This window comes from Lissotriton helveticus, chromosome 7 (assembly GCF_964261635.1).
Source record: "Lissotriton helveticus chromosome 7, aLisHel1.1, whole genome shotgun sequence".
Lineage (NCBI taxonomy): Eukaryota > Metazoa > Chordata > Amphibia > Caudata > Salamandridae > Lissotriton > Lissotriton helveticus.
The window spans coordinates 1,197,180,127-1,197,207,067 of record NC_136068.1 but is presented as its reverse complement, the minus strand read 5'-3'; the positions used below and the strand labels follow the sequence as shown (position 1 = coordinate 1,197,207,067).

The window sequence follows — 26,941 nt, the reverse complement described above, 5'->3', positions numbered from 1 at the left end:
GGCCATTTTATGGGCGATGGGTGGCGAGGTATTCACACTAACAATAGATTTGATTGTCTTGAGATGGTTGACTGACTTCATGCTTCACCATCATCAAGCCAGTCCGACATTAGGCAGTTAGGGTCGGACGTACGCATGCAACATGTCCATGCTAGCGATCGAGCAGTCTCTATCACGGATTGCGTACCCCCCAGTGGACATGCGGCCATACGGGAGGTTTCTGTTCAGGAAGGCAGCCCCATACAACCTCTCCCTCTCAAACCCTACCCCTGTAATAACCAAACTTCCACCTGTAGGCCTGTAGTTATGTACCCTCGGAGAGGTGTTTCATGTATTAGTAATGAAGCGTGTGTGGTTCTCTGTGCCCCCAAGATTGCCCCATGCGAGAGTGCTAAGGAGGATAACTCGATCATAGCCCGCGACTCCCAGCCGGAGCAGGTTATCTATGGTCCAACCGAGTTTGCAGGCCTTACCCTCATTTCCTGGAATATTGCCGGAATTGCAGGGAAACTAGACACCCCCTTCTGGCCTAAGTTTATAGGGGAAGGATTTGATATAATCCTCCTTCAAGAAACTTGGTGCCAAGAGCAAATAAATATAGAAGGTTATTCATCCTATTGCCTCAACGCTACTAAATCCAGTTCAGGAAGGGCTAAGGGGGGCCTTCTGCTACTTCTGTCCAATAAATTGTGTAACTGTAAAGTCAGAAGCAGCTCGATTGTGGGAACCCACAGCCAGGTAGTGAGGGTTGAATGTAGCATGGGATATGATTTGGTCCTTGTTCATTTTTATAATAACATCTTTGATGCCTCCAGAGGGAATATTCTATTCCCTTTGGAAAAGGAAATCGTAAGGGTTCTGGGCATCTCAAACAGAAGGGCTGATATTCTATGGGCAGGGGACTTTAATCTGCAGCCATGTCAACTATCAATAGGGAATCCCTGTGGCTTTGGAACGGGGACGGTTAATCATAGGGGGGGTGTGGGTGAGAGCGAGGATTCCCTTCATTTCCCACATTGCCACTATGGTTCAATTTTAAACAAACTGTTAATCAAACTAGACCTATACCTGTTAAATTGTAATAAAAACAGGTTGAATGCCATTTGCCCCACTTTTACAGGGAGGGACGCAGGGACATTTATAGACCATATTCTGTTCTCCAGCACAGGAGACTTTATAAACCTGTGTATCAGGGAGGAAAATCTAAGTGATCACAACAGCATCTGCGTTACCCTACCGGGACGGGGTGCAAAACTAGTGACTGGAGAAACCTGTTCCACCGATATCGTTTCGATCAGACCAAATGGTCTGAGGATTAAATGGTCTGGAACCAGCTCCATGGCCAAACAGAGGGAGGTTATAGTTAGTTGTAAAATCGAAATCAGCTATTGTTTAAAAAATGCCATTAACCCCGATTTCCTGTTGTCACAATTTATCAAGATCAACACCATCATTGAAGGTATTTTTACTAAGAAATCCCCATCCAACAGAGTTATAAAACGGGGATGGTTTGATAAACCCTGTACAGCAGCTCTACGGGAACTGAAGAAAGCTTTAGGTATCAAACCCCGAGACAGCAATGGAATAAAACAATTAAGGGTTAATTATAAAATGGCTGTTTCCAACAGGAAAAAGGTTTTACAAAGTGAAGCTTGGGATAAGCTGAAAGAAGCAGCTGAGACCAAAAATTGTAAACTTTATTGGGAAATAATTAACAGCCCTTTTCTAAACACTGATGGTATCCCGGAAATAACATCATACGTTGCATGCAACGAGTGGATTACCCACTTTACTAATATCTTTAACCCGGAAGGGAAACCCCTAACCGTATCAGTGACCGAGTCCTCCTCTTGGATACCTCTACCTCTGGGAGTAACCTTGGAGGAGGGCCACGAAGGGCTTTCCAACAGCAAGGGGGGGAAGGCCCCGGGCCCCGATGGGGTTCCCATTGATTTACTAAAAGCAGAACCAAACTTGTGGGCTCCTATTCTGGTGAGGACCTTTAACTGCGCAGCAGAAGGTAACATTCCTCCCTCCTGGGGTCAATCAGTTATTATTCCCCTATTAAAAAAAGGCAGTAAATCTGAGGCTTCCAATTATCGTCCGATCTCTTTGTTGGACGCCTCAGTAAAGGTCATGAGTAGAATTTTGCTCAAAAGACTAGAAACTTGGGCTACAGACATGAACATTTTAACAAAGGTGCAATATGGCTTTAGGAAAGGTAGGGGCACTTTGGAGCAATGTGTAAATTTGGACCTCATTATCAATAAATATACTGTAGTCAAAAAGGGCAATCTTTTTTTATGTTTCGCTGACCTGAGCAGCGCGTTTGATTTAGTTGATCACGCTATTCTTTGGCAGGTTCTGCTGGAGTCCGGGGCACCGAAGGAAATTGTCCACTTTCTGGCCAGGCTTTACGAGAAACTATCCTGTAAGGTCCGTTATGGTACCCTAGGCGAATGTACGCCGTTTCTCAAAGTTTCACGGGGTATTCGCCAGGGATGCGTACTGGCCCCTCTTTTATTTTCCCTTTTTATTAATTATATTGATCGCATCTTGGCCGATACCCCAGCAGATGCTCCCCTGATTGGAGGCAAACCTGTCCCAATCTTACTATATGCGGACGACGCTGTTCTTTTATCCCGCACTCAGATTGGGTTACAGCGACTCATTGACAGATTTATGCTGTTTATTCAAAACAGGAGGCTCCGCGTGAACAAAACTAAGACTTATGTAATGTTGTGCGGGCAGTCTGCAAATAAACTGAAGTACAGCTTTTTCTTGGATAGCGACAAGATGACACACGTTAAATCATTTTGTTATTTGGGAATCACTTACGCCAACGACGGGTCTTGGGTATCCGAGTTTGATAACATCAGGTTGAAAATGATGCGGTCTACCAGTAGTATATTCCGATTTGCATCCAAGCTCGGAACGAGAAGCATCTTAGATATGATTAACATATATAATATACGTTGTGTTTCTTCTGCACTGTATGGGGCGGGTGTGTGGGGTCAAATTGAGGGCTCTTCGCTCCAAAAAGTTGAAAACAAGTTTTTAAAAAGACTGTTATGTGTCCCCCCCCTCTGCCTCTGTCCAATTAATTCATGATGAGGTAGGGATCGAGTTTATTTCTGACCTAGCAGCCGTTCGGCCACTCTTATTGTGGCGTTCTATTTGGGCTAAGCCAGAGACTCGATTCACTCAAGAAATTATTCTTGATTGTATAGGATTGGACTACTCATCACGCATCCAGTGGTTGAAATACATTCATTCCTGGTACAAAACTTTATTTGAAATTGATGTTCTCCTCGACCCCGAATTGGCGGTTGCAATCCCCAAAAAAGAAATCAAAAAACATTTTTAAATTTTAAAAAGAAAGGGCGAGATAAGGTGTATGGCAAGTTAGCCACCGTAAAGTTCTATAAGGAACTAAACTTAACTCCGGGGTTTCAAGCCTACCTTTCGATTGTCTCTCGTCCCTCCCATCAATTTGTACTAACCCGAGTCAGGTTGGGTATTGTACATCACCTTGTTGCATTCCCAGACCAGAAAACAAGATCCGAGACTCCCTGCCCGTGTGACAATACCTCACGCCAGAGCTGCTGTCATTTTTTACTTTTCTGTAAATGTTATCACTTTTTAAGGGTAAGGTATCTAAAACCTATCCTTTTAAAATACAACATTCGATCTTCAAAGAGCGCTCTAGAGTTACTATCTTCCCTAGAGAACGTGGATATCTGTTTCTTTGTTGCCACTTTTATATTAAAATGTACAGCTGCCAGGAAGAGCATAGTGCTGCTATAACTTTATATATTCCTGTCTGTACATATATGTCTATTTTAATAGTATATCGTATTTTAATCATGCATTATGCCCACCGTTTGTAAATGTATGGTCTTTTACATTTTTGTTTACATATGAATTAACCTCCCCGTGTTTGCCCGAGTCATATTGGAACCTTTGCTTCATAATGTACAGATGCCAAGAAAAGCAATTTGTGTGATAATTATATTTATTCCTGTCTGTACATGCATGACCCTTTTTTAGCTAAATTATATTTTTAACTATGTATTGTTGCCCAGCGTACGCCAGTGTATGTTCTCTTCTTTTTAATGAATTATTCTCGAGTTCACTTGAGTCACTTTGTTTTTAGAATAATTACGTATGCAATGAATTGTTTTTATATGTTTTATGCTTGTATGATTTGTATTTCTCAAATCGAATAAAAGCTTATGACTTGACTTGACTTGACTCCTGGGCGTGCCCTAACGAATGGGATAAAAGTTCCGGCGCCAACCCTACACACTTTGAGTATTTTCAAGATGGTGAAAGTCTTTGACCACACTAAACTTGGGCTGGGCGTACATGGGTAATGTACTACAGAAATTCCTAGTATCTTCCCATATCTAACACTAAAATCCAGTTCGGAGCAGCCACTGTACCCACAATAAACCCAGAGTCTTGCAGTTCAAAGGCAGAGTCCTTCAGCAACCATGCAGTGGATCCACACGTATTGCCTTGAGATCCTCTTCTCTCCCTCTTCAAGAGTGCCCCAAGTGTTACATGTGAACCCAGCAGACCTTTTAGGCAAGATTTTACATTCAAGAACCAATTGACACTGAAGTATCAAAAAGGATGCCCACAAACCCCAACCTGTGCAGTCTCTTAGTTTATAAGAGTCCTCCCTGCTCATATAGGTAAAACTATTGTTTGCTGCTCTGAGCTATTTCACATCTGTTCACACCTACTCAGGACTAATTACTGGTTGCGAGAAGCTAGAGAGCCAATTCAAAATAACCTCCAGGAACTTCAGGCAGGGAAAAGGTCACTTTCTGAAAGTAACATTGAATTGGATTTTTAATAAATATAAATAGTTGTTTACTTATTTTGTAACTGGTCCCATTCCAGGAATACAATATCAGCATTTTAATCTGTTCTCTGGTTTTCTACATAGGACCGCTAGGCCTGCAAAAATGAAAATCGCTTTTGGGTGCTAGTCAATGTAAGGACATGTTAACATTACATTTCTACATGTTCTACCTTACATCTGGCTTCTGGGCAACATGACCTACAAGGGACAATCATATTAATATTTAAAAGGAAGGTTTTTATCCTGTCAAAAGGGGTTATTTCGACTGTTCCAGTTGTGTATATTTAATATACCAATTTTTATTCATTTTGCAGTTGATGATAACAAACAGTACAGTGCGAGCGACAAAGTGCATTTTGAGGAATAAGCAAACTTTGCAGGACACATTTCTGATCTCCCTGGTCTGGAATTTGCCCCAGATTTCCTTGTGCTTTTTGGGGCAGCTGCATACCATGCTACTTCAATAGGGTACAACTAGTTTTGTGCACCAGTCCATTTCTCCACACCATACATACCATCAGTAAGGGGGGATCAGCAGAGTTCCAAGCACAGCAATATCCTTTTTGGGATGCCTAGTCCCACCATGCACCATTCCCTCCCTGCATCTCCCAAGTCCTCCAGGAGAGCTAGAAGTGCAATTTGAGGTGAGGGGTCACAAGTGTTAATTAAATGGCAGCCCAATACTTGATGACAGAGCTTTTCCAGACTACATGGAAAAAGGTATGTGTACATGTAACAAGGACGATCCTGTATATCTTGTAGACCAGGATAAGCACTTATTATTAGAACAGTTATCCCGCAGGTTTCTTTCTTAACTCAAGAGCTCTATGTGGTCTGCTCTATGATCACTCATTTCACACTTAGTTGCATATGAATTGGTTCAGTGTATTTTTGACGGAAACAAAGAACTTCCTGTGCTTCTTTTCCAAATGAATTTTATTTTAGGGTGAAGCTAAACTTTAATTAGATTTTGGATCCCTCTAAGGTAGTCACAAGGTTTCCACTTTTAAATGAGTCGCACAGGACAACTGGCCTTATGATATGTACACGGAAAACGCCTGCACTCTTTTCGGAACATCAGAAGCATACAGGAGAGGAACGCTTTTGTTCCCGCCACAGCCGTAGCAGTGTCAAATAATCAATCTGCAAGTATTTCAGTGGGATTTGCCGGAGTTCCGTATATTAAGCCAACTCCTGTGGTTCCATCTTGGCCTCTCTCCAATCGCTATCATCCAGGGGGCCAACCCACCGTTCCACTTTAGCATTAAATGGGGCAACTACTTCTGGAGAATTAATGATGAGTGGAGGCGATCCAGCATTTTTGTTTCTTGTTGAAGCTGAGCTGTCTCAAAGATGTCCTATAGATCACCAACTGGCATCTCTCTGTGGCTCCTGAACACACTTCCCGATGCAAGCGTCCCACTCCGTTACTTGTTGCTGTTTCTGTTTTTCACTGACTTTTAGAGAGGACTTGGCAATTCTTCATATGTAGGTCCTCGATGCTGCCCACAAAACTGCAAGAGACTCCACCGACCCCTCTTTGAGTTACAGATACACCATCAGCTCCTGTGATAAGAATTGGCTAGCGTTCCTATCAACCAGGCACCATGCGTTTAGCTGCCAGATCGGATGGCAGCCTACCCTTTCGGCCCCCTAATGAACAATGACTGGAGAGTGGCCCGAGATCTCTGGGGCATTGTACATGTTCCCGTTGTGAAGAGCAGATCCATGGCGGGTAAGAAAAGATCAATGCGTGACCTCGTTTTACGGGTCGCGAAAATGTGGGTTTATTCCGATAATGTCAGTTTCCACATGCGCCAAACATCACAGATTTCGAAGCTAGAAGTCCATGTAGCTAACCTTGATTCTACCTCCCTGGGGTCCCTCTGGCCCTGAAGGAGTCCAAATGGGAGGGACATCACCAATTCCATACGAGAGCCGAAGCACCAGGGACCTAACCATCTCCAGTTTAGACTCCAGTGTGGAGGCACATAAACGCTAACCAGATTACAAGCATGCCTTGCGATTACCCCTTTAATTACAAAATATCTGCTCTGAGTGCCTGATTCAATATGGAAAACCTTCATGAGTACATGTTTGTGCAGAATGACGGTCGCCCTGTAGGAACCCCTGGAATAATCTGCATGATAAACTCTATTGCAACTGTATCTGGCCAGAAACAGGCATCTGATGCCCAACAAGAGAGTTTCTTGCAGGAGCAAGACCTCTGGTGCATGGCATTCCGCGAAATAGAAAACTGCTTCTCCTTTAATATGCTCATTCAGTCCAATGACTTTCCACATCATAATTCTACAATCAATCATGATGCAGAGGAGTCTAATAACAACCGGGGTAATTCTTCTGCCTACTGCAGGAGTCACTGCACTTGTTATGACCTTGGGGTCAGGTCTGGGCCTAGGCTGGTACAACATGCCCCTGGCTCGTTGGATCCTGGGATGCACTGGGCCTAGGCTGGTACAACATGCCCCTGGCTCGTTGGATCCTGGGATGGGACGGGGTTGCATCTGATCGGCTGTTTAGTTGCCCACTCCCAAGCCTCCTCTGATATATCAAGGTAGAAGCACTTGGATGTATTTATAAACCCGAACCTGGCGGTAAACATGAGCACGTACTGGAATTTAATCACCTACCATTTCTGTTTGACAGCATCAAAGGATTTCATTGTGTAAGGAAATGCCTCTTTTTGCATGATCACCTCCAAGCTTTGGACTGACCTTGCTGGTTTTTCTGCTCAGAGTGCACTGAGGACTTCTAACCAGAACTTAGTGCTTGTGCTCTGACCCATAAAAGTTTATATTAAATTGGTTGATACCCAAATGGCATAGGTTAACTTACTTATAAGGCCCTAGAATAAGCTACCTGTGGTACCCAAGGCCTGTAAGTTAAAGGGCCTCTCCTGGACTGGAGCACATTTTGTGCCGTCACAAGTGTGACAAAGTAAAAGCAAGTCTCCCAACCTACCACTGCAGCTTCGAAGAGCAGTTTTAAACTGCTGACTCGACTTTGCCTTTTGAAGTAATGGTAAAGCCCAAAAAATATGTCACCCCTAAGGTAGGCCTCTCAAATCGTAAAATAGGGTGCTGTACATTAAAAAGTAGTTCCTGGGTTTTTGTGTGTTATAACGGTAAGAGCCCCAAATTGTCATTTTTGTCTGTAGACCGGCTAGTCGTCCCATTAGAAATTACAGGCAATGACAACTCAGCTGTGCTAACTTCTGAATAAGAATAACTGCTAAACTTGATACTTCGAGGTATCAAAAGAATCATTGCATTAACCCCAACTTGATGCCCAAGCCAATTTTTTTGTGACGTTTGAGTAAAAGGCAGTTTTAGAAAGTTGCCACTCTGGTGCCCAACTTTTCTAGTGGCCAGTTACCCTTCCTGGCCACGGGACAGCCTTCTGCCGTCCTGGAGAGACATGTGAACGACACCCAGGAAAGGACACAATAGAGTTGGAAGAAATGTTACCTGTCCTTGGTAAAAAGCCAAACCGGGTGTGAGCCTAAAAGACGGGCTTCAAAGGATAAGACACCTTGGAAGGGTAAATGGTGGACACACATGAGAGCAGGTTGATCTTTTGTTCTGGTAGACGTCTGGGACAGAGGGCCAATCCTGTTTTCCCCATGAATGTGTAGCCCTGAGATAGCCACAACTCTAGGATGGGCTGCCAAGCTCCACACAATGAGAAAAGGGTTCCCATCCCAAAGCCTGTTAACTGCCGAAAATAAGTTCTTAAGGCAACTAACATCCCTCCCCGGTAGCACACCACTCCTGCCCCATAGATTGGATCTGGGCGTGAGGCCAATCACCGAGGAACTTGGCCTCAAACCATTGGCTTTTTGGCGCCGCCTATGGAGCAGCCAGGAGCTGATAATCTACAGAGCTGAGCTCCAGGAATTTTTATCTGCTCCGAAAGTAAGCAGTATACCATGGTTAAGTTATATAAAGAACATGTGCGAGTCCCTTGGATTCCCAGGACTATGGGCAGATCCGGAAAGAGCCAGCATCAGTATCTCGAGGAAGATACTGTCCAGAACTTATAATGATTATATGCTTGCCTGAGCACTGGATAATGTCCGTGAAGGATCCCTAACTTTTGATTTTATCCAATTTAAAGACACGTTTACCATGGAATGTGTATTGAATGATATCATGCCTCCCCTAACAAGGAAACTATTCTTGCAGTGGAGGTATGGGACATTACCTTTGGGGTCCTTCACCAAGGGATGGACGAGTCAATCCAGTACAGGGACATGTCCTACATGTGCTAATATTCAGGAGACCGATGTGCATGTTGTATTTATGTGCCCAGCTTATCGGAAAAGCAGAAAGCACTGGATCGTCCCTCTGCTTAAAAATTTGGGTTTTAGACGACTCTTACCAGCTTATAGAGTTTTAAAAACTGACTTATCCCCGGTAACTGTTTTTGCCTTGTCAAAATTTTTAACTGCAATATGGGTCACTCGTGCTAGGTTGCTAAAGGGGTCGGGGAGGTAGAACCAACCCATCCCACTTGATTCATTGTAACTGTTTTTTAAATTCATTCTGAACCAATCTCGATTGCTTATGCTCTTAAAATGTGTTTATAATTTGGTTTTAATGATGTAACATTTATGTGCACATCTTTTATGGTCTTGCGACCGAAATAAAGATTTGAAATTGGAAAAAAAATTGGAAAAGGGTTCTGCCATCTTGGAAGTGGGCAGAATGTTGCATTCTTGGATAGCTAGATGCCACACTGTGCAGGAAGCTTTCATCGGGCTGGAGAAGGACTGGTAGCCCATTGACTAGTAGTTACCTCATCCTCGTGGGTATAAAAGTAACACCCCTGGTACAGAGCCCTTAGATCACATCTGCCCTGTAGAGAGGACTGAAGAAAGACTACCCTGCTGTTCCCCAGACCTGGCAAGAGAGGCTGCACCAAACACTGGACTGCACCTGTTGATCCTTGTACTAGCAAAGAAAGGACTGTGCCTGTGGTACCCTGTTCAAGGAAAGTCGTCCTGAGCCCTAGACAGAAGAGGTGAACCCCAAGAGTTCGTTGACTGACTTCCTGTTTCAGCTCCGGTGCCACAAAAGCTGAAGAAACCTGCCTTGGCAAGTTGGTAGTGGCAATCAATTTATTGCCACTGGCCTCTGAAGTACAGCCTTTGAGAAAGAGTCCTGACATTCAAGAGTTGCACCTGAGTCTGCTGGACCTGGTATAGTTGTCATCAGAGTCCAGTTTATTTGTCGTAGCCAGACACTAGCCTCAGTTAAAGGGAGACACCGGTTTTGCGATTACTGGAGATGAGTGGACCGGTAGCAACACTGTTTTGGCAGTACTTCACCCTGACTTCGAGAGACATCGACCCCTGTGGCCAGAGTCTCCCCACATTCGTGGACCGAGAGGTGGCCCCAGAAAGACCCCCATTAACCTGATCAGCATCTTCAGCATCCTGTATCCCTTGCATCAGGACCCCTCCATGGATGTCTGTGGCAGTTTGCCCATTGAGTCTGGAACTGGACTGAAGACTGTGTTGACTGCAAGATAACTGTCCTGCTAAGATTTACTGACCTCTGCGACTTGCTCTCTGCTGAAGTTGCTCACCCAGAATTGGCCCGAGTAACCAAACACTACTTTACAAAAGTTTTCAAAGTAACTGCTAACTGCGGTAGTTTCCAATGCTTGTTTGTGATTGGAATGAAAAGCAGTGATTTACAATTTGCTGAATAATTTATATATTTAGAACCCTCTGGTGGATTGTGTTGGTTTTGGTGTCTAAAAATTCATAAAAAATAAGATCTATTTTCATTTAAACTGGGGTTGGATTTATTTTGTGTTGTGTTTCTTTCTTATTCAATTGATTTGGTACTTCTTAATGCTTTGCACTTGTTCCTTTTTGTTCAAGCCTGACTGCATGAAGCCACAGTAACCCAGGGTTGAGCTAAGGTTTTACAAACAAGCCTGACAGGACCCAAAATGGGTTTGGGAGCATATTACAGAGTGAGGTCGCCCAAGCAAACCATATAGTAAACAGCTTTCCTACTGTGTTGCTGCTGCGCCTGACAAGCATAGTCTGGGAACATCAGGATCTTAGAGGACTGGTACAGCAGTTCTCCTCTATCTCTGGCCACCATAAGGATCACATCCCTGTCTCTATGGTTCAACACTTTAGCAAGCATGGGCAGGGGGAGGCACCTGGACGATCATTGGCACCAGTGATCTGTGTGCCCTTTTCATAATTAAGCAAGGTGAGAGTTTCTTCACAGGAGGGGATCCATTGTTTAAGGACTTTCTCCGGGGAGGTGCCCTTCGATCCCTCAGGCAATCCTGTAAGGTGCAGGTTACTTCTCCGCATGTGTTACTTGGCGTCTTCCAGTTTTTCCAAGGCACGGGATACGGCAGTAAGGCGTGCCATTTCAGTCATGAGTTCATTAACAGTGTCCTCTCATTCGGAAATTCACCCTTCAGGTCCCAACACCCTATCCACCACATTGCGCAGGTCTTGCTGCCAGAGGGAAACATCCACCCCAACCTCACTGATCTTGGCCTGAAATGCTGGGTAAGATGATTGGATAGCTTAAAGGATAGTGTTGGTATTTGAAGGGTCTTTACGCCGCTGAGCTGTTCCCTCGCCCCTTGCATTCTTAGCCATCTCTAGCATTGATGCAGTGAACTTAACTATTTTAGTTTGTGCCTGATGTAGAGGTGGTCTGTCTCATACCATGACCACACTGTGTCTGGTCCCCATAACTTCACAGTCCAGTAACGTGTTTGTGGCAGACATCCCCTCTGGCTCTAGTATCGCGGATAGCTTTGGTTCCTGCAGGGGCCCTAGCAGGTAGCTGATCCAAGAGTCCGTCACCTCAAAGTGCACTGGAGTGGAGCTCTGACCTGCTTATCCAGGGGCTGCAGCGAGTCCCAGGCACTGCATCAGATATGTGCTCTCTAGAGAACAGCAGTCCAGGGGCAAGGACAGTGTGCAGAGGTCCTATTTGCCACTCAGGCTTCGCATCTTAGCAAAGGAGAGCACACCAACAATAGCAGTCTTTAGCAGCATGGATCTTCCAACACCGTCCAGAGCCACTGGTTCATCATCATACAGTGGGAACACAAACCAAATTAGTCTCGCCTCACCACTTTAAGCAGATGACAAAACGGCCCCTCAGTGTATAACCATGGCAGAGCCCTCAACAGAGCCCTTGATCACTGGGGACTCCCGGTATTTTGGGCTGTCAGAACCATAGGGGGAGAGGGGGATGCACACCTCACAAGTCCCATATTGTCTCCAGAGCCCCTTCTTTACAGTAGGGATGCACTTTCTAACAAGTTCACCACAGGTTGACCGCCATCAGGATGTAGTCACAGTAAATCTGCTTGGGCTGAAGTCAAATAAGGGGCGTAACAAAATGAGAAATATAAGGGACCCAGAAGAAGCTAAAGCTCTTATTGAATCAATAAAAGACCAAATCCGAGTTGATAAATCAACAACTTATATGTTTCTTAAAAGAATACGTATATAAATACCTGAGCACATATATGAATAATGGTGCAGAAAATTGAACAAACACAATTCACTTGAACTGAGAGTTAGAGGCTGGAGCTACTAAGGGTTATGTTTTTAACCCAAAGAAAAGAAGATGGAGGCTTCCCCAGGGAGGGTAACAGTAAAACACAAAAAGAAATCATAAAAACTACACGAAAATGGGTGGGGTGCAAATAGGGAAAAAAAATGAGAAAAAAATATCCTCAAACGCAGAAGAAGACGGGTCACCAAACTGCGGTCTTACAAAAATTGGTAAACCAAAATGGTTTTCAGAGGGAGGAGCACGAATAAAGAAAAACCGGATAAATGAGGAAAACAAAAAAAAATTTCAAATACTCTCCTGGAATGTAAATGGGATGAGAACAAAAAGCAGAAGAATCAAAATCTTGGAATATCTCAGGACAGCAGAAAGCGAAATTATAATACTACAAGAGACACATTTACTAAAAATGGAATGGGATCAAGTAATAAAAACCCTAAACTGGGTTGACTTTCTCGTATGCACCACACAAGAATGCAATATCAAAGGAATTGCAATAATCGTCAAAAAATCACTCAAAGCCAATCTGGACTCAGCAGAAGTAGACAACAAAGGAAGATGGGCAATAGCGAAAGTCCTGATAGGAAATAACCCCCTCACAATAACGGGATATTACGGACCCAATCTAGATGATGAAGACCCGTTACGGAAACTATACGCTCAATTAATACAAGCCACCTCTCCAATAATTTTGGGCGGGGACTTTAATCTCGTAATGGACCCAAGCATTGATAGATCCCCACCAGGGAGGCACGCAAATTTACCAAAAATGAGAAAATGGATCGGTATCTTTAAAAGGGATTTAGAACTAACAGACATTTGGAGAGAAAGAGGAGATACAACAAATCCATTCACACTTCATAATAAAAAATTGGGGCACAGATCAAGAATTGATTATTTTTTAATTGATCAAAACATATCAAGCAGTGTAATAGATTTAATCCACCTACCAGCCCATCTGTCAGATCACTCTGCGGTCCAATTAACTTTTCAAATAAAATTAATAGAAACGCAAAGAAGGTTCACGGTAGAAAGAGCAATCCTACTTGACCAACAAATTATGAAAGAAATTGAACTGGAAACCATAAACTTTTTTGAAAATAACAAGATTGGAACAACAAAACAGGTATCTTGGGATACATACAAAGCCGTATTAAGAGGAAAACTACTAAGCCTTGGAGCATATAAAAACAAAAAAAACGCATCAAGAAATAACAGACCTAGAGGAAAACATTAACCTCATTGATACTCAAATAGTAGCAGAACAAGAAACACAAAAGAAAAAAGACCTAGAACTAGAAAGGAAAAATCAGAAAGAAAAATTGGAAGACTTACTAGAAGACAGATTACGCAAAAAATGGGAATCAAGTGAACTCGCAAAACACGAATATGGGGAAGGATGCGGTAAGTGGCTCTCTTGGAAATCGAAAACAGATAAAATCAGGAATAAAGTAAAAAAAATCCATCGAGAAGGACAAATGAATCAAACCACAGATGAGTACATAACTAGACAAGAGTTTAGGAAATTCTTCACAGAACTATATACCGAAGATGCAAGTCCACAAGAATACCAAATAGACTCATACTTAGAAGGCATCCCTTTACTGGCCCTCACAGAAGAAGAAAGGGAAGAACTAAATAAAGAGATCACAATAAGTGAAGTAGATGAGACTATCAAAACCTTAAAAAAGGGAAAAGCTGCAGGGCCAGACGCCCTACCAAACGAGATATACATTAGTTTAAAGGATACCCTACTACCTCATATTACGGAACTGATAAATCTGATTTTTAAACAACAAAATAAAATACCAGATTCTTGGAATGATGCAATAATTACAATTATACTAAAACCTGGCAAGGATCCCACTAGATGTGAATCATATCGTCCTATATCGCTGCTTAATGCAGATTATAAAATATTCGCAAAAATTATGGCATTTCGACTGGGGAAAGTAATGAATAAACTCATTCACCCAGATCAAAAAGGATTCATTAAAGGAAGACAACTGCATGAAGTTACACATGAGCTCGTGAGCTCCATTGACATAGCCACGCAAAAAAAAGTCCCACTCACTATACTTACTATCGACGCCGCTAAGGCGTTCGATAGAGTCAACTGGACCTTCCTAGAGAAAGTCATGACCGAAAACAACATAGGTCAATCTTTCATGCATGTGGTGAAACATATTTATAAAACACCAAGGTCAAAAATCCTAGTAAACGGCAGTCTTACCGAAAATGTTAATATAGAAAGAGGAACAAGGCAGGGTTGTCCCCTTTCCCCCATGCTTTTTAATCTATATATTGAACCATTGGCGAATAAACTAAGAAACACCAACGAGATTACCCCCTTTGAATATCAGAGGTGGAACAAGAAAATCGCATTATACGCAGACGACTTAATGATTTTTACGGACGACTACATTAATTCCAAGACATCTATAGAAGAAATTATAAGCGAGTTTGGGAAAGTTTCAGGCTATCTGGTAAATCATTCAAAGACCGAGATTATGACATGGAATACACAATTCCAAAGTTCAAATATCAAAAAAGAAATAAAATACCTAGGGATCCTAGTAAACCAAGATCTGAACAAAATAACACAACGAAACCTGAATAAATTAACTGGAGAGGTAAAAAAACTGCTCGATGTATGGTCTAGTTTACCACTAACCTTGATAGGTAGATCAAACATCATTAAAATGTCAATAGTACCAAAGTATACGTTCCTCTTTAACACCATCCCTTTAGAATTTGGGAAATCTCTTCTAAAAAAACCTCAGAGAGATATCATCAATTTCATATGGGCTTCAAAGGGAATTAGGATCTCTTGGAAGAAACTCAGGAGAGGAAAACAAGATGGAGGATTATCTAGCCCAGACCTGGTGGAGTACTACAAGGCATTTCAGTTTAAAAACATACGGACCTTACTAAAAAATCATCAACATTATCCAAAACACTGGCAAGCAATGACAGACAGAGAAGATCACTTTTTATTCAAATTTGGTCATCCCAAATACTTTAAAAAAATTAAATTAAAGACCTTAAGAGAGGCAGCAAAATTGTGGGCACAAATCAGAGCAAATTTGAAAATTCAATACTACAGTGTAATGGCCCCATTATGGGACTCTCCGGGAACACCAGAATGCCTAAAAGATGCAATGGCAACCCCTCTAAAAAAAGCCAATATCAACCACTGGGGACAACTATTAAAAAATTCAAATCTGATCACATGGGAAAAATTTCAATCTCTCACCAAAGGGTCAGTGTCCAAATTTAAATATTATCAAATATCAAGCTGGGCGAAAACCATCCCTACTAACAAACAAGATGATCTTAAGCTTGAAAAAGAAATGGTGGAACTCCTAACAATTACTAAGGCGGTTGCAAAGTGGTACTGGGCATTTATAACTGCAGGAGAGGGAGACAAGAGGATGGAAGATCAAATCTGGGGGAGAGAGCTACAATTGGACGATTTAGATATAATCTGGGAAAGATCCGTGGAAAAATGTTGGTCAACTCTAAAATCTGTTGCACTAAAAAAGAATCACCTATATACAATCCATCGTGCATACTGGACTCCGAAAAAATTGTCCAAATTTAAAAATGCAGGCGTAAAAAAGTGCCCGAAGTGTGGAGAAGAAAAGGCAGACGACTTCCACATGTTCAGAAACTGCCCCCTACTAGAACAATTTTGGAAAGAAGTGGGTAAGACCATGAGCATAATCATACAGAGTCATCTAACTGTAAGTACAACCTTTACTTTTTTTGGGATCGACGTCACAATGTGTAAGGGTGGTTTAACAAAATGTCAGGAAAACCTTCTCTTTGTACTAGTGGTTCTAGCCAGAAGGGAGATCTGTTTAAAATGGATTAATCTACTGCCACCTACACATAGTGATTGGATGAACTCTGTCATAAAGACCAACAAATTAGACAGAAAGGGAAACTTCAGAAAAAGATTTAAATATTGGGAAATTTTCGAAAACTTCATACATTCCAACACTGGGTCAGTACTTATGGTCCTATGATTAACGCGAAAACAACAACTGGTAGACAAGTATGATACTTGTCGAGTAGCCTGAAGGCTAGCTCACCCACGCTTCTCTAAACCAGAGTTGATACTATGTAAGGAATAAGGACACTCCTCTGAAAAAAACCTTGGACAGATGACAAACTCCCCAACCTCGAAAGACCAAGGGGCAGTGTTGGTAACAAAACCAGAGGTAGAAACCTGAAACCCGAATACAATGAACTTTCGCAATATGAGGACAAAAAAAAAAAAAAAGAAGTCAAATAAGGGGAACCTCTCGGTCTGAGGGTCGGCCCCCAAGTCGCAGGGCAGCAGGCAAGGACCACGTGGCTGCAGCAGGCTTCGGCACGGACCGTGTCCCCTTCTGAGGGACCCTGTAAGCCGCAGTAAGCTAGCGTTCCCTTGCGGGATTAGTTTAGTACACATTTGCCTCAGCGCACCACAGACCTCTGCTGCAAGAACCCTGTGCTGCAGTTGCCCTTCTGGGCAATAGCAGGTCAGCTGAAACCCTAAGACAAGCCATATGACATGGTCCCCTCTGGCAGCAGCTTAAGCTGTTCCACACCTCTCTACAGGCCGCCCTCCTCCAAGGAAATCACTACAGGGCGGCCACCATTCTGCAAGTGGACTACCTAACACCAAAGCAAAAAGGCCTTGTGGTCAGCTGCCGGCACAAGTCCAGTCCGAAATGTGCTCGGGCTGACACTTTATGACTGCTCCCCAGCTGGTCTTGAAAAGCCTGCCAGCAACTAGGATGAAAGTCAATAGATTTGCAGGGGAGGCAGGAGCTCACGGTAAGGCGTTCGTCATCTTGGCTGTCCAGGCTATGCATCCCAATTGCAGTTCTTACACTGTTAAATGCAGGCTACAATTTATGCCTGAAGCCTTGTTTGTGCTGCCATTATAGTGCATGGCACAATAAGTGATGCATTAGACTCGTGGTATTTAACTTTCAGGCCTTGGGTAAACTTTGCACCATACACTAGGGCAAGTTAAATCTGCTAATTAGGAGTATGCCAATTCAACCATGTTTAAAAGGGGAGCACAGGCACAGGCACTTTACTATAGCAGGGGTAAAGTGCATAGAATTCTAAAGCTAGCAAAAATATAGAGTCCAGCAAAAGGCAAGAAATCTGGGCTGGAAGAGGCAGATTTTCCACAAAAAGCTGTGTTGCTCTTGATGTAGGTGTGTGCATTTATACCCTTCTCAATAGGTACAGCTTTGTACTTTATTCCAGCATGCATTGGACTCTAAAGAAGAGAGGGACAAGTTACTATTAACCTCTTGTAAAAGTGGACCTCCTGCACTTATCTATAATATTGCAGCAGACTTTCTGGTCTTATTTCAGAATAACCTCTTGAGCTGTGTTCCTTGTGGCGCAAACGTGAAATCAGGTGGCTTTTAATGGTTAAGCCATGAAGAACCTTTCTGATGCCCTCAAAGGCACGTTGGGGTGGTGAGATGCACACCTATTAATCCCACATTTAATCCAGATTTCAACCAATTCAGAATTTCCCGGCGTGCGTGCTTGCCGCGCTTCGCCTCATTGCGCTTCAATGATACAAACCACGAGGGGAACCACATCGGATTCCACCAAGCCGGACAGCCTCCTTACTGAATGAATCAAATGAATTAAATTCCAGTTAATTATCATCTATTTTAATCCATATTTTTAAACTTCAACCTTTCATCTGTTTTTTCCAGCTACTTGTTCAATTCATTTTATTCTTTTCACGAAAATGTCAACACCAGCACAGGAGCAAGAATAAGTTCCACATGTCATGATTTATTTGAAAATAGCCCTATGCATTTCAGGATAAAAACCCTTCGTCAGGGGCATCCACAATAAAAAACATATGTCGTAATTATAATCAGCATATTTGTTGCAATCACACTTACTATCTCAGAAAAAAGTGCAGCTTTTACCAAAAACCTGAACCTTCACACATTTATCGGATCAATTCAATATACACAAGTTAATTCACCATTGTTACTCCCAATTTCATCAAAAACACCATTGCTGTTCTCGCCTATTTCTACATAACAAACTAACATTTTTACAACCCAACACTCTGTTTAAACAGAAATTATATCTCCTAACGTCACTAGCTAAATTATTTGCGCTTACCCTAACATGTGGTGAATAACCTTTGTTCGTTAAAAAGCAACATTGTCCATGTTGCCAACTCCTTTTCCAACAGCATACCCGATTTTTCCATGTAGACTATAACTTAAGCTGTTCGCTTCTTTTCATGCTTACAAACTACTTGTTTCAATCGGAACCTGCTCGCAGTTTAGAAGTTTTCCTCAATTACTCCCAGGTGATAAATCACATGTCACGAGCCTTGAGACTCAGAGATCAACAACAGGCTAAAGTTAAATATTCTCCTTCACCTTCCCCGTCGCTTTTGTGTTAAACACTACACTGCCCAGGATGCATCAAAATATCTCAATTACAACATGGTGCTTCGAAAATCCCAAATTCATCATCCCCTCTTTCCTGGTAAACAATGCTCATAACCAGAATATCCATGACCACCGATCCCCCTGTATCAAAATGCATAATATCATCACAGTGAGTTACATAAAGACAATAGTAAAATATGCATGCAACTTTCAAATCGTGTGTTCTGCACATCATCTACAAAATCAAAGGGCCAAAAGACCAGCATAGGTTTAGGGAAGGCTCCTGCAACAATGATTGCATAAAATAATTAAGTAAATGAAAATCTGTGAAAGTTACTTGTACGGAGGGTAATTATTTTTTTTAAAGCTTATTTTTATTGAATGCTTTAAAAATTCGACTCGCCTTTGATTTTGTGGTTGGTGAAGCAAGTTTTGGAAGACGTTTATTTCTGGTGCAGTACAGGGTCTCAAGTGGATGTCAAAGGGTGAACCTTCAGTACCCCTGTGATTATTTGCTAGATACAATTTTTCAAATTGTCTGAATCGCAAACTAGTTCTTTATGCATGATCGCAGTGAAACGGAAGGTATTGATAATGCATGACAGTTTGTAGATGATTAATATTTTATGTCTAATTTGTCTTGGATAGTAATCGTAAATAACATTTGAAACTGTTGAATAATGACAAGACCCTTAACACTGTTGAGAACAACCACTACTCTTATTGAAGAATTCCTTCTTGGCATTAAAATGCTATCCAGACTGCCCTAAAAAACAAAATTGAGCATGCTGCACATTTCAAGAATTAATTTTTAAGAATGTTTATTGTGAAGTAATTATCATAGGCAATGCAATAGTGGTTGACATGGGAGAAAAATGGAACTCTGCCTTTGCTTGACAGATATATTCAAGTTGTTTGCCATCCACACAACGTTTTGTTTTAGCAGTCCTATGTATTCTGAGCACTTTACATTATTCAGAGACCTGTACTTGTGTGATGCTTGTGCAACTCTGAGGCACTGTTCATTTATAGTTTATTAGTATTTTTGTGCCTGATTGTTATTTTATCTTCATGTTTGTAATTTTTTTAGAGAACCTGTTTCCACACACCATTGGCACCACAAGCTCTCGAAGATGTGAAAAATGTAGTTAAAAAAAATCGCAGCGATGGAGTGGCTCATAATGGTTTAACATTACAGGGTAAGTGCAGTATTTTCCTTTTCTTTACTTAACTGTTTTTTCTCATTTTAAGCAATGCAAAGTGCTGGATTCTGTGTATGGCTTATGTTGCCTTTTTCTTATACAACATAGCTTTCTAATAATGCACTTTATTTGCTCTTGTCTTAATTCTGTGAGATGTGTCTGAGATTAAAGAGTGTTTTATATAAAGAACTGGAAGTTTGAATATGCTGACTAGTTAGATAAGTTCCATAAATTCTTATGTCCCTGGCATGTTAGGAATCATGTGCCTTTAACTCAGATTCTCCAAAGTCTTAACTTTTCCTGGAGGCAGAAGAATAAGAAAATAACCTTTGTGTTTCAGAGATAGTCCGGCATGTGCTGTGTTGGCATCACCAAAGTAAATTGGTGACAAAGTTTGAACCCCGTGCCAATGGTAACGTATGTTCTGGAAGTGTGAAAGTCGAAGGTTTAGAGAAGTTTCTGGATAAATATGAATATTTTTGGTAGAGGATTTGGAAGTCTCAGGATTTCCACAAGAAATAGATCTGTGCCATTCCTTAAAACACCAGCTTAGGGCCATGAGTGTAGGAAGTGATTTGAGTCACACATTGAATGAATTGTCAGTCAGGAGTAATTGAGCCTTTTGATGTAGCAGTATGTGTTTCACTGGTTATAGTCAAAAAAGAAATGTGGACCTGAAATTGTTTACGGATGCCTGCTCATTAAATAAATTGATATCAGTTATCATACATTACCCAAGACTCATGATATTTTAGCTAAATTTGACATCTTACCACGTTTACTATTCCTGACAGTGCATTTCGTTAAATAAGGATGCCTGTTTGGTTGGCATCCACAATATCCTTGTTCTGGAAGTTGATGTTCTCTTTATTTGGGAACATGTAGGTGTCGGCTAATATTTGCTAATTCCATCCAGTAATGTAATAAAAGATTGGAGACAGTGTAAGCTGTCTGCATGAAAAAGGAATTTCTCACCTTGTGTAGGACGCCAGGCTGGATCCAGAGATTGTTCTCAGCATTGCTGCTGTGTGCCAATAGGTGGTGTTGTGTGGCTCTTCCCCACCGCACCTCAGACATGACGCCAGAGCCACATATCCACCTCTTCTGCACATCGATGTCCGTTCCTTTCTTTACTCGGATCCAGAACTAGTTTCCTCAAGTTTTTCTTATTTATTGTTGAGTTTTTTTGTCAACATTTTCTCTCACTGTGCAAGGGAATATGTCTCTTCCCAATACTACATGGTTTAAACTTTGGATGGACTGTCACAAACAGGTGCCTGTTAAAGATCCCCACAAGGTATAGCTATGATGTCTAGGGTTTTCACACAACTCCAGGTCTTATGAAGGCTGCACCTGGATAAGTTCTACAGTGATCTGGCACTGCGACGCCAAGCTCGTCATCCTATACACTATCTGGAGGCACATAAGGGCCGATCCCGATCACAAAGTCAAGGGGGCGGACCCTTTCCTGTTCTCGAGGCCATTCCTTCAAAAAACTCCTCCTCACACTCCAAGTCATAAGGTAAGCTTAAATCAAAAAGGAAACATAAGAAGACAAAAGGTGACTCTCCCTCTTCCCAAAACTCTCATCAGGAGAAGTTGTGTGAACGTCATGGTTAGTCCCGATCTCGGTCCCCTGCCAAGGAACTGATCCCACAGCTTCTCCCTGTGCAACCTCAATTCCCAGGTCCATCGGAAGCTATGTTGCTTATCACCCTTTGACACCCTTCTGGCTCCCTCTGTTGTGCCTTCAGGCACCAAGGATCTGATTAGGCCTCCGAGTGGGCTATGGTTGGCGGATCCATCCTCTAGGCCAGCTGTGCCTCTTGACTTTGCTGCGGGGTCCACCCTAGTTCTGGGGCCTATGCTCAACCAGACTAAGAATCCGTCCCCATGGTCTTCGCCGGTCCCTCGCATGCTATCCCTGAGGACGAACCCATAGTCTTATCGGACTCTGAAGCGAACCTGACACGAACACGAAGTTGCTCCTTCCATAAACTTTGGTGCAGCCAGTTCAACCTCATTTTGACTTAGATAGAAGTCTGCCTTTACCTACAACGCTTCGCATTCCTTGTGTTTCACAATCTAAATTCAAGGGATGATGCAACATGGACCTACGCTTCTTTTGCTGTGGTGATCAGATGGGGTGCTGAAGTTTTAGACCTGTCTGCGGAAGTAAAGGTTGATATCCTGCAGGAAGACCTGCAGCATGCGCAGACTTCAAAGAACCACATCTCATTTTTAATGAGATTCTGACAGATACTTGGGTCAAGCCTGGATCTTGCCTTTCAGTCGACAGACCGGTACCCAGAAGACCCAGGCCTACCGCTGGTGATCCTACCTTCTTAATGGAACACCCTGCCCTTGAAAGCTTGAGGATTCAGGTGTTGAAAGTACACTCAACCTGTACTCATTACCTACTACCTCTCCTGATAGGGAATCAATCCATGCAGACGCTTTTGGGAAGAGGATGGTCTCCCTCCAGCCTCGCTTTAGATTCAGTAAATGCCAGTTGCCTCCTACAACAATACTCTTGTGTGTTGTCGGATATAGTCATGAAGATCTTGCTGACCTTCACCAAAAAACCCTACACCAGCCTTGCACAGATTATCCAAGATGGTCCGAGGCACTGAATTATGTCATCTGCTCTGGGCTGGATGTCACTGACTGCTTGGGCTGGGCAGTCAATACCAGCATGGTGTATTAGTGTCAGGGGTGGGTGAGACACGCAGGCTTCTTGAGTGAATATCAGGTTTCACTAATGGAAATGCAATTTGCTTGTACCTGTCTTTTCCGAGATGAGACAGACTCCGCCCTGGAGAGCCTAACATAAGCAGAACCACATAATGCTCCCTTTTCTACACCTCTGCGGTAGTGTCCTCAGCAGTTTTACCCAGGTTGTAGAGCATCACATCATACAGGTGCATGCTTCAGATAGTCCAACAAGGTTATGCCCTACCATTCCTTTCAGACCCTCTGCATATTCACACAATTTCCATAATGGGAATTACACCTCTATAAAATATTTTAAAGCCTGTAGAACTGATTTCCACATCCCAAATCAGATCATTTAAGGTCATACCTGGTATTATGCAAACTTTATTCCAGATTTATTCAAACGTTTCCATACCTTTGCCACCCCTTTTGCAATTGTTATAGAAAGGGATAAAATGACAACTGTAAAGAATATGGCACATCTTTTGAAATCTTCAAAAATACCATTCTTGAAGCCCTTCATTTTTGTCCATTTTCCACTTCGGATAAGTGTATGGTTCTGGGAGTGCTGGACTTTGATCTGTCCTCATCCAGAGGGGATTAGATAAGGATACATCCAAACCTTCAAAAGGTTTAAGTACTGAGGGTAGATGTATTACAGTTAAGGAGTTACTGTGATATGCTAGGTGCAAACAACACTTTAAAAACAACTTGTAGGGAACATCATTCTACATAAGAATTGATCACAAGCATTATTCAACAGCAGTGGTGCAGGAAGCACGACTGATGTGCATATATCGAAATCATATGAATTTAACTTTGTGAAAAGTTACTATCTTGTAGTCTAACAATCTGACTGCTTGTCCAGGTTACCTGTGCAGGTATGTGAGGAAAGGAATTTAGAAGTCATAGAAGATTGTGGTATGGCAACCACCAGGGATGCCTTTACTGATGGGAATAAGATATTCATGAGGTTGCTCGCCAGGAGGGCATGGTAAATGTTTGAGTGCTCAAGGAGGTTGTCAGATACTTAAGTTAAATAAAATGATTGCATAAAAAAGAAATAATATTCCATGATTGAGCCTGAAGACAATAAAATAGTGCTGTCCAGTGACATGACAAATTATTAATTTAAAATTGACAATTGTCCTAGAGTTAGTACGCGATTACCATAAAGCACTAAAAGGCAATCAAGTGGTAGGATGTGCTTCTGATGCCTTGCGCTCTTTGTTCACTTTTATGTAAATTTAGTAAAATGGAAGTTTAAAAGCGTCTGTTGGGTTGAAGCAGGCAGTAACAGCATGTCTACATGATTGAATGCTCCTCTCGTGGGATGGCACTCTTAAGATGGCTCTTCTTTCAGTTTGGAGTTTGGGGAAGATACACAATAGGTGCTCCATGTCTTCCACACCAACCTGACAAACGGCTGAATTTTGGAGCTTCAGGCCGAAGCCAGGGCAAAGTGTGGGAGAGGATGGGTAGGTGACCAAAACAGAACCACAGCCATTTCCTCCTTAAGTGTGGAGCTCAGTCTGCAATCAAATAATGCTATAGCTTGAAGGTTTTTTACTCATTTAGTATCATCCACCCGTGGGATCTTTTTTGCCTGCACAGCCTTGTCTTCAGTTACTAAGAAGCTCCCTCACTAAGTGATTGACTTTTTTATTTGTATTTTAAACACTGCATTAGAGACATTAAGGTCCCATAGGGATTGGGCCTCGAAAGTGTTAGTGGCAGATTCTATGTATAACCTGGCTGGGTCATTTTGGTTTCTTGATACTTCTGACCATAGCATTTTATTTAAGGATTTGCTGACTGACATCTTCATTTTCTGCCAGGTTTCGAGGTAAGCCCTTTTCCATGTGACTGTTTGATTTATGAGCCCGAGCTCCAGCTGGATTCTTAAGTGAAAGTTGGACCAAAGAAAATATTCTTACCCTTGAAATGCAGGGTCGGTTGTCATGAGGGGCAAGAGAGGTGTGTTGACTTTAGCCATTACAAAACCCATTGGTGATTGGGGTGAAACGTCCAGAAAAAAAAGTGTCAAAAGTAGTTTTTTGTGGCCTTAGTTGTTACCGTTTGTCAGAGCTGATGAGGTGTGTGGGAGGTCAGATAAGTCTTTAGAAATAATATTCTACTCCTCTTCAAACATTTAAGTTTTCACATAAGCCATGGCAAGATTAGCAATGGAGGTTTTTGGGATCATTTGAAAGTGTAGGTGGTTCCAAGCAATAGTTGTTTGTGCTTTTTTGCCATTTTGTAAGTGGGTAGAATTTAAGTACGTTCTACAACTTCCATTCCATAAAGAGGGTTACACTAAGTCCAATTCCAGTAAAAATTAAGTTTAGTTTACATCATGAGAAATAAAGGAGGTTTTAGAGATTAGAGTCATTGAACATAAGAAAACAGTACTATACGCTTCCATATGAATGGTTCAGGGAAAACATTTTACCTAGTGATTGTAAAAGGTCAACTAGTGATGTAATCAAGGTTAAAACACCACAGACCGAGTTTAATTGTATCATTGTACTTCTCATGGCAACACTCAGTTTGCTCATTAAGAGTTGCTTTATTGAGTATTTATTTGAATCCCCCAGAGTAACATTACCACTCCTAAATTTAATATATTGTAAGTAAGAAAACTGTGGGGGGAACATGAAGGCCCAAAATCCTAGACTGACAAGATTCATGCCGACTTGTGAGAGATCTTAGATTCTATTTCCTTTTCTGTGCTTCAAACATAGCCATCCTGTTACTCCATGGACCTCATAGCCTACTTTGACTAAATTATTTACTGACTGAATTAAGGAAGGTCTGTATAACGTTGGACGTTTTGGAAGTTGTTTCTTGGGGTACCAATTTTGGCAGATACAACACAGGTCAGTCATCTGATGGCACTTATTTAGCATGAATCTAGGCATTATGCACGCGTTTCAGGCATAGAAGAGCATCTAGGAAATTACCATTAAATTGACAAGTTGTGAAAATTCTCTCTTTTTTTAACTTTTCTTTATTTGGGTTTAGAAAAACAAGACACAACAAATCATGACTCTCTGAGCAATAGAACAACAGTATCAGTATGATAATACTCACATCAAAAGGGCATAATATAAGTAACACCAGTGGTAGCTGAGGCTGAGTGGAGTGCCACAATGGTCCCCAAATCCTCTTGCACTTTCTGGTACATCCTCTGCATTTGTAAACCAGTTCCTCGCCTTTAACACAGTAATATTGGGGACCCTAATCCATATCTGTTCTCTTCCACTGGCTACATCTGTCAGACCCTAGATGCATCCGCCCTCCCTTTTTTAGCCTTACTCGCCCTTCCTCCTCGTCACTTCCCCCTCCCTGTTTACCACCTTCACTCCTCCTTGCACCACCCCTTTGCTTGTCCACCCTCAGCCCTCATCCCCTCCAACCCCCCCCACTTCTGCCCCTCCCGCTTCTCTTCCTTGCCAACCTAACGGGCCACTAACCTCCCTATCCTGACTCTGCAATTTTCCGGCTCTTTTTTTTTTCCAATTTGTGCCTTTTGATATTTTTGATTATCACATCTTCCACATTTTGTTGTGCTTATTTCCCATATTTATCATTTTGAAATCTGTCAGGCGGAGACTTATATGTTGTTTATATACATTGATGCTATGTATGTCCCCTGTATTATTGACCTTCTTGTCTCTAAAATGTAAAGCGCTCTGATACCCCCGGGTCCAGCCAGCGCTATATAAAACCTCTAAAATAAATAAATAAATAATCCTTTTACTCTGGACCACTACTCGAGTGAGGGGCAGCTGCTGACAATCCACTGGCATGCTATGTCCCATTCTGGATCAGTAGACCCTTCCTCAACGGAACACTGGCCAATTTAAATCCTCACCGTCGACCCCAATTGGGCCTTCTTGGGTTCCTGGAGGTGGCGGGGGTGGGGGGTGGGGCAGATACACTAAACATCGCACCCAACTTACTGTGTACTTGTCTCCAAAAACTTGCATCATGGTACAGTTCCACAAGGTGTGGTAATGGTTACTATGCCAACTTTACAGCTGAGATTGTAAGGGCGAGAAACTCTACCCATCTTCCAGACCCTCCGTGTTGTAGTAGGACCTATGATATTTATTGCAT

The 26,941-nt window shown here is 42.2% G+C and overlaps 1 protein-coding gene across 3 annotated transcripts in view; it reads left to right on the top strand.

Annotated features, from left to right (window-relative positions):
- The window catches only part of RHOT1 (ras homolog family member T1), a 688,574-nt gene that overhangs the window by 281,979 nt on the left and 379,654 nt on the right, over positions 1-26,941 (top strand). For all 3 annotated transcript variants that reach the window (XM_078654375.1, XM_078654374.1, XM_078654373.1), the window contains exon 10: positions 19,993-20,101. In XM_078654375.1, the coding sequence (XP_078510501.1) occupies positions 19,993-20,101 (109 nt within the window). The remainder of the gene's footprint in view (positions 1-19,992; positions 20,102-26,941) is intronic.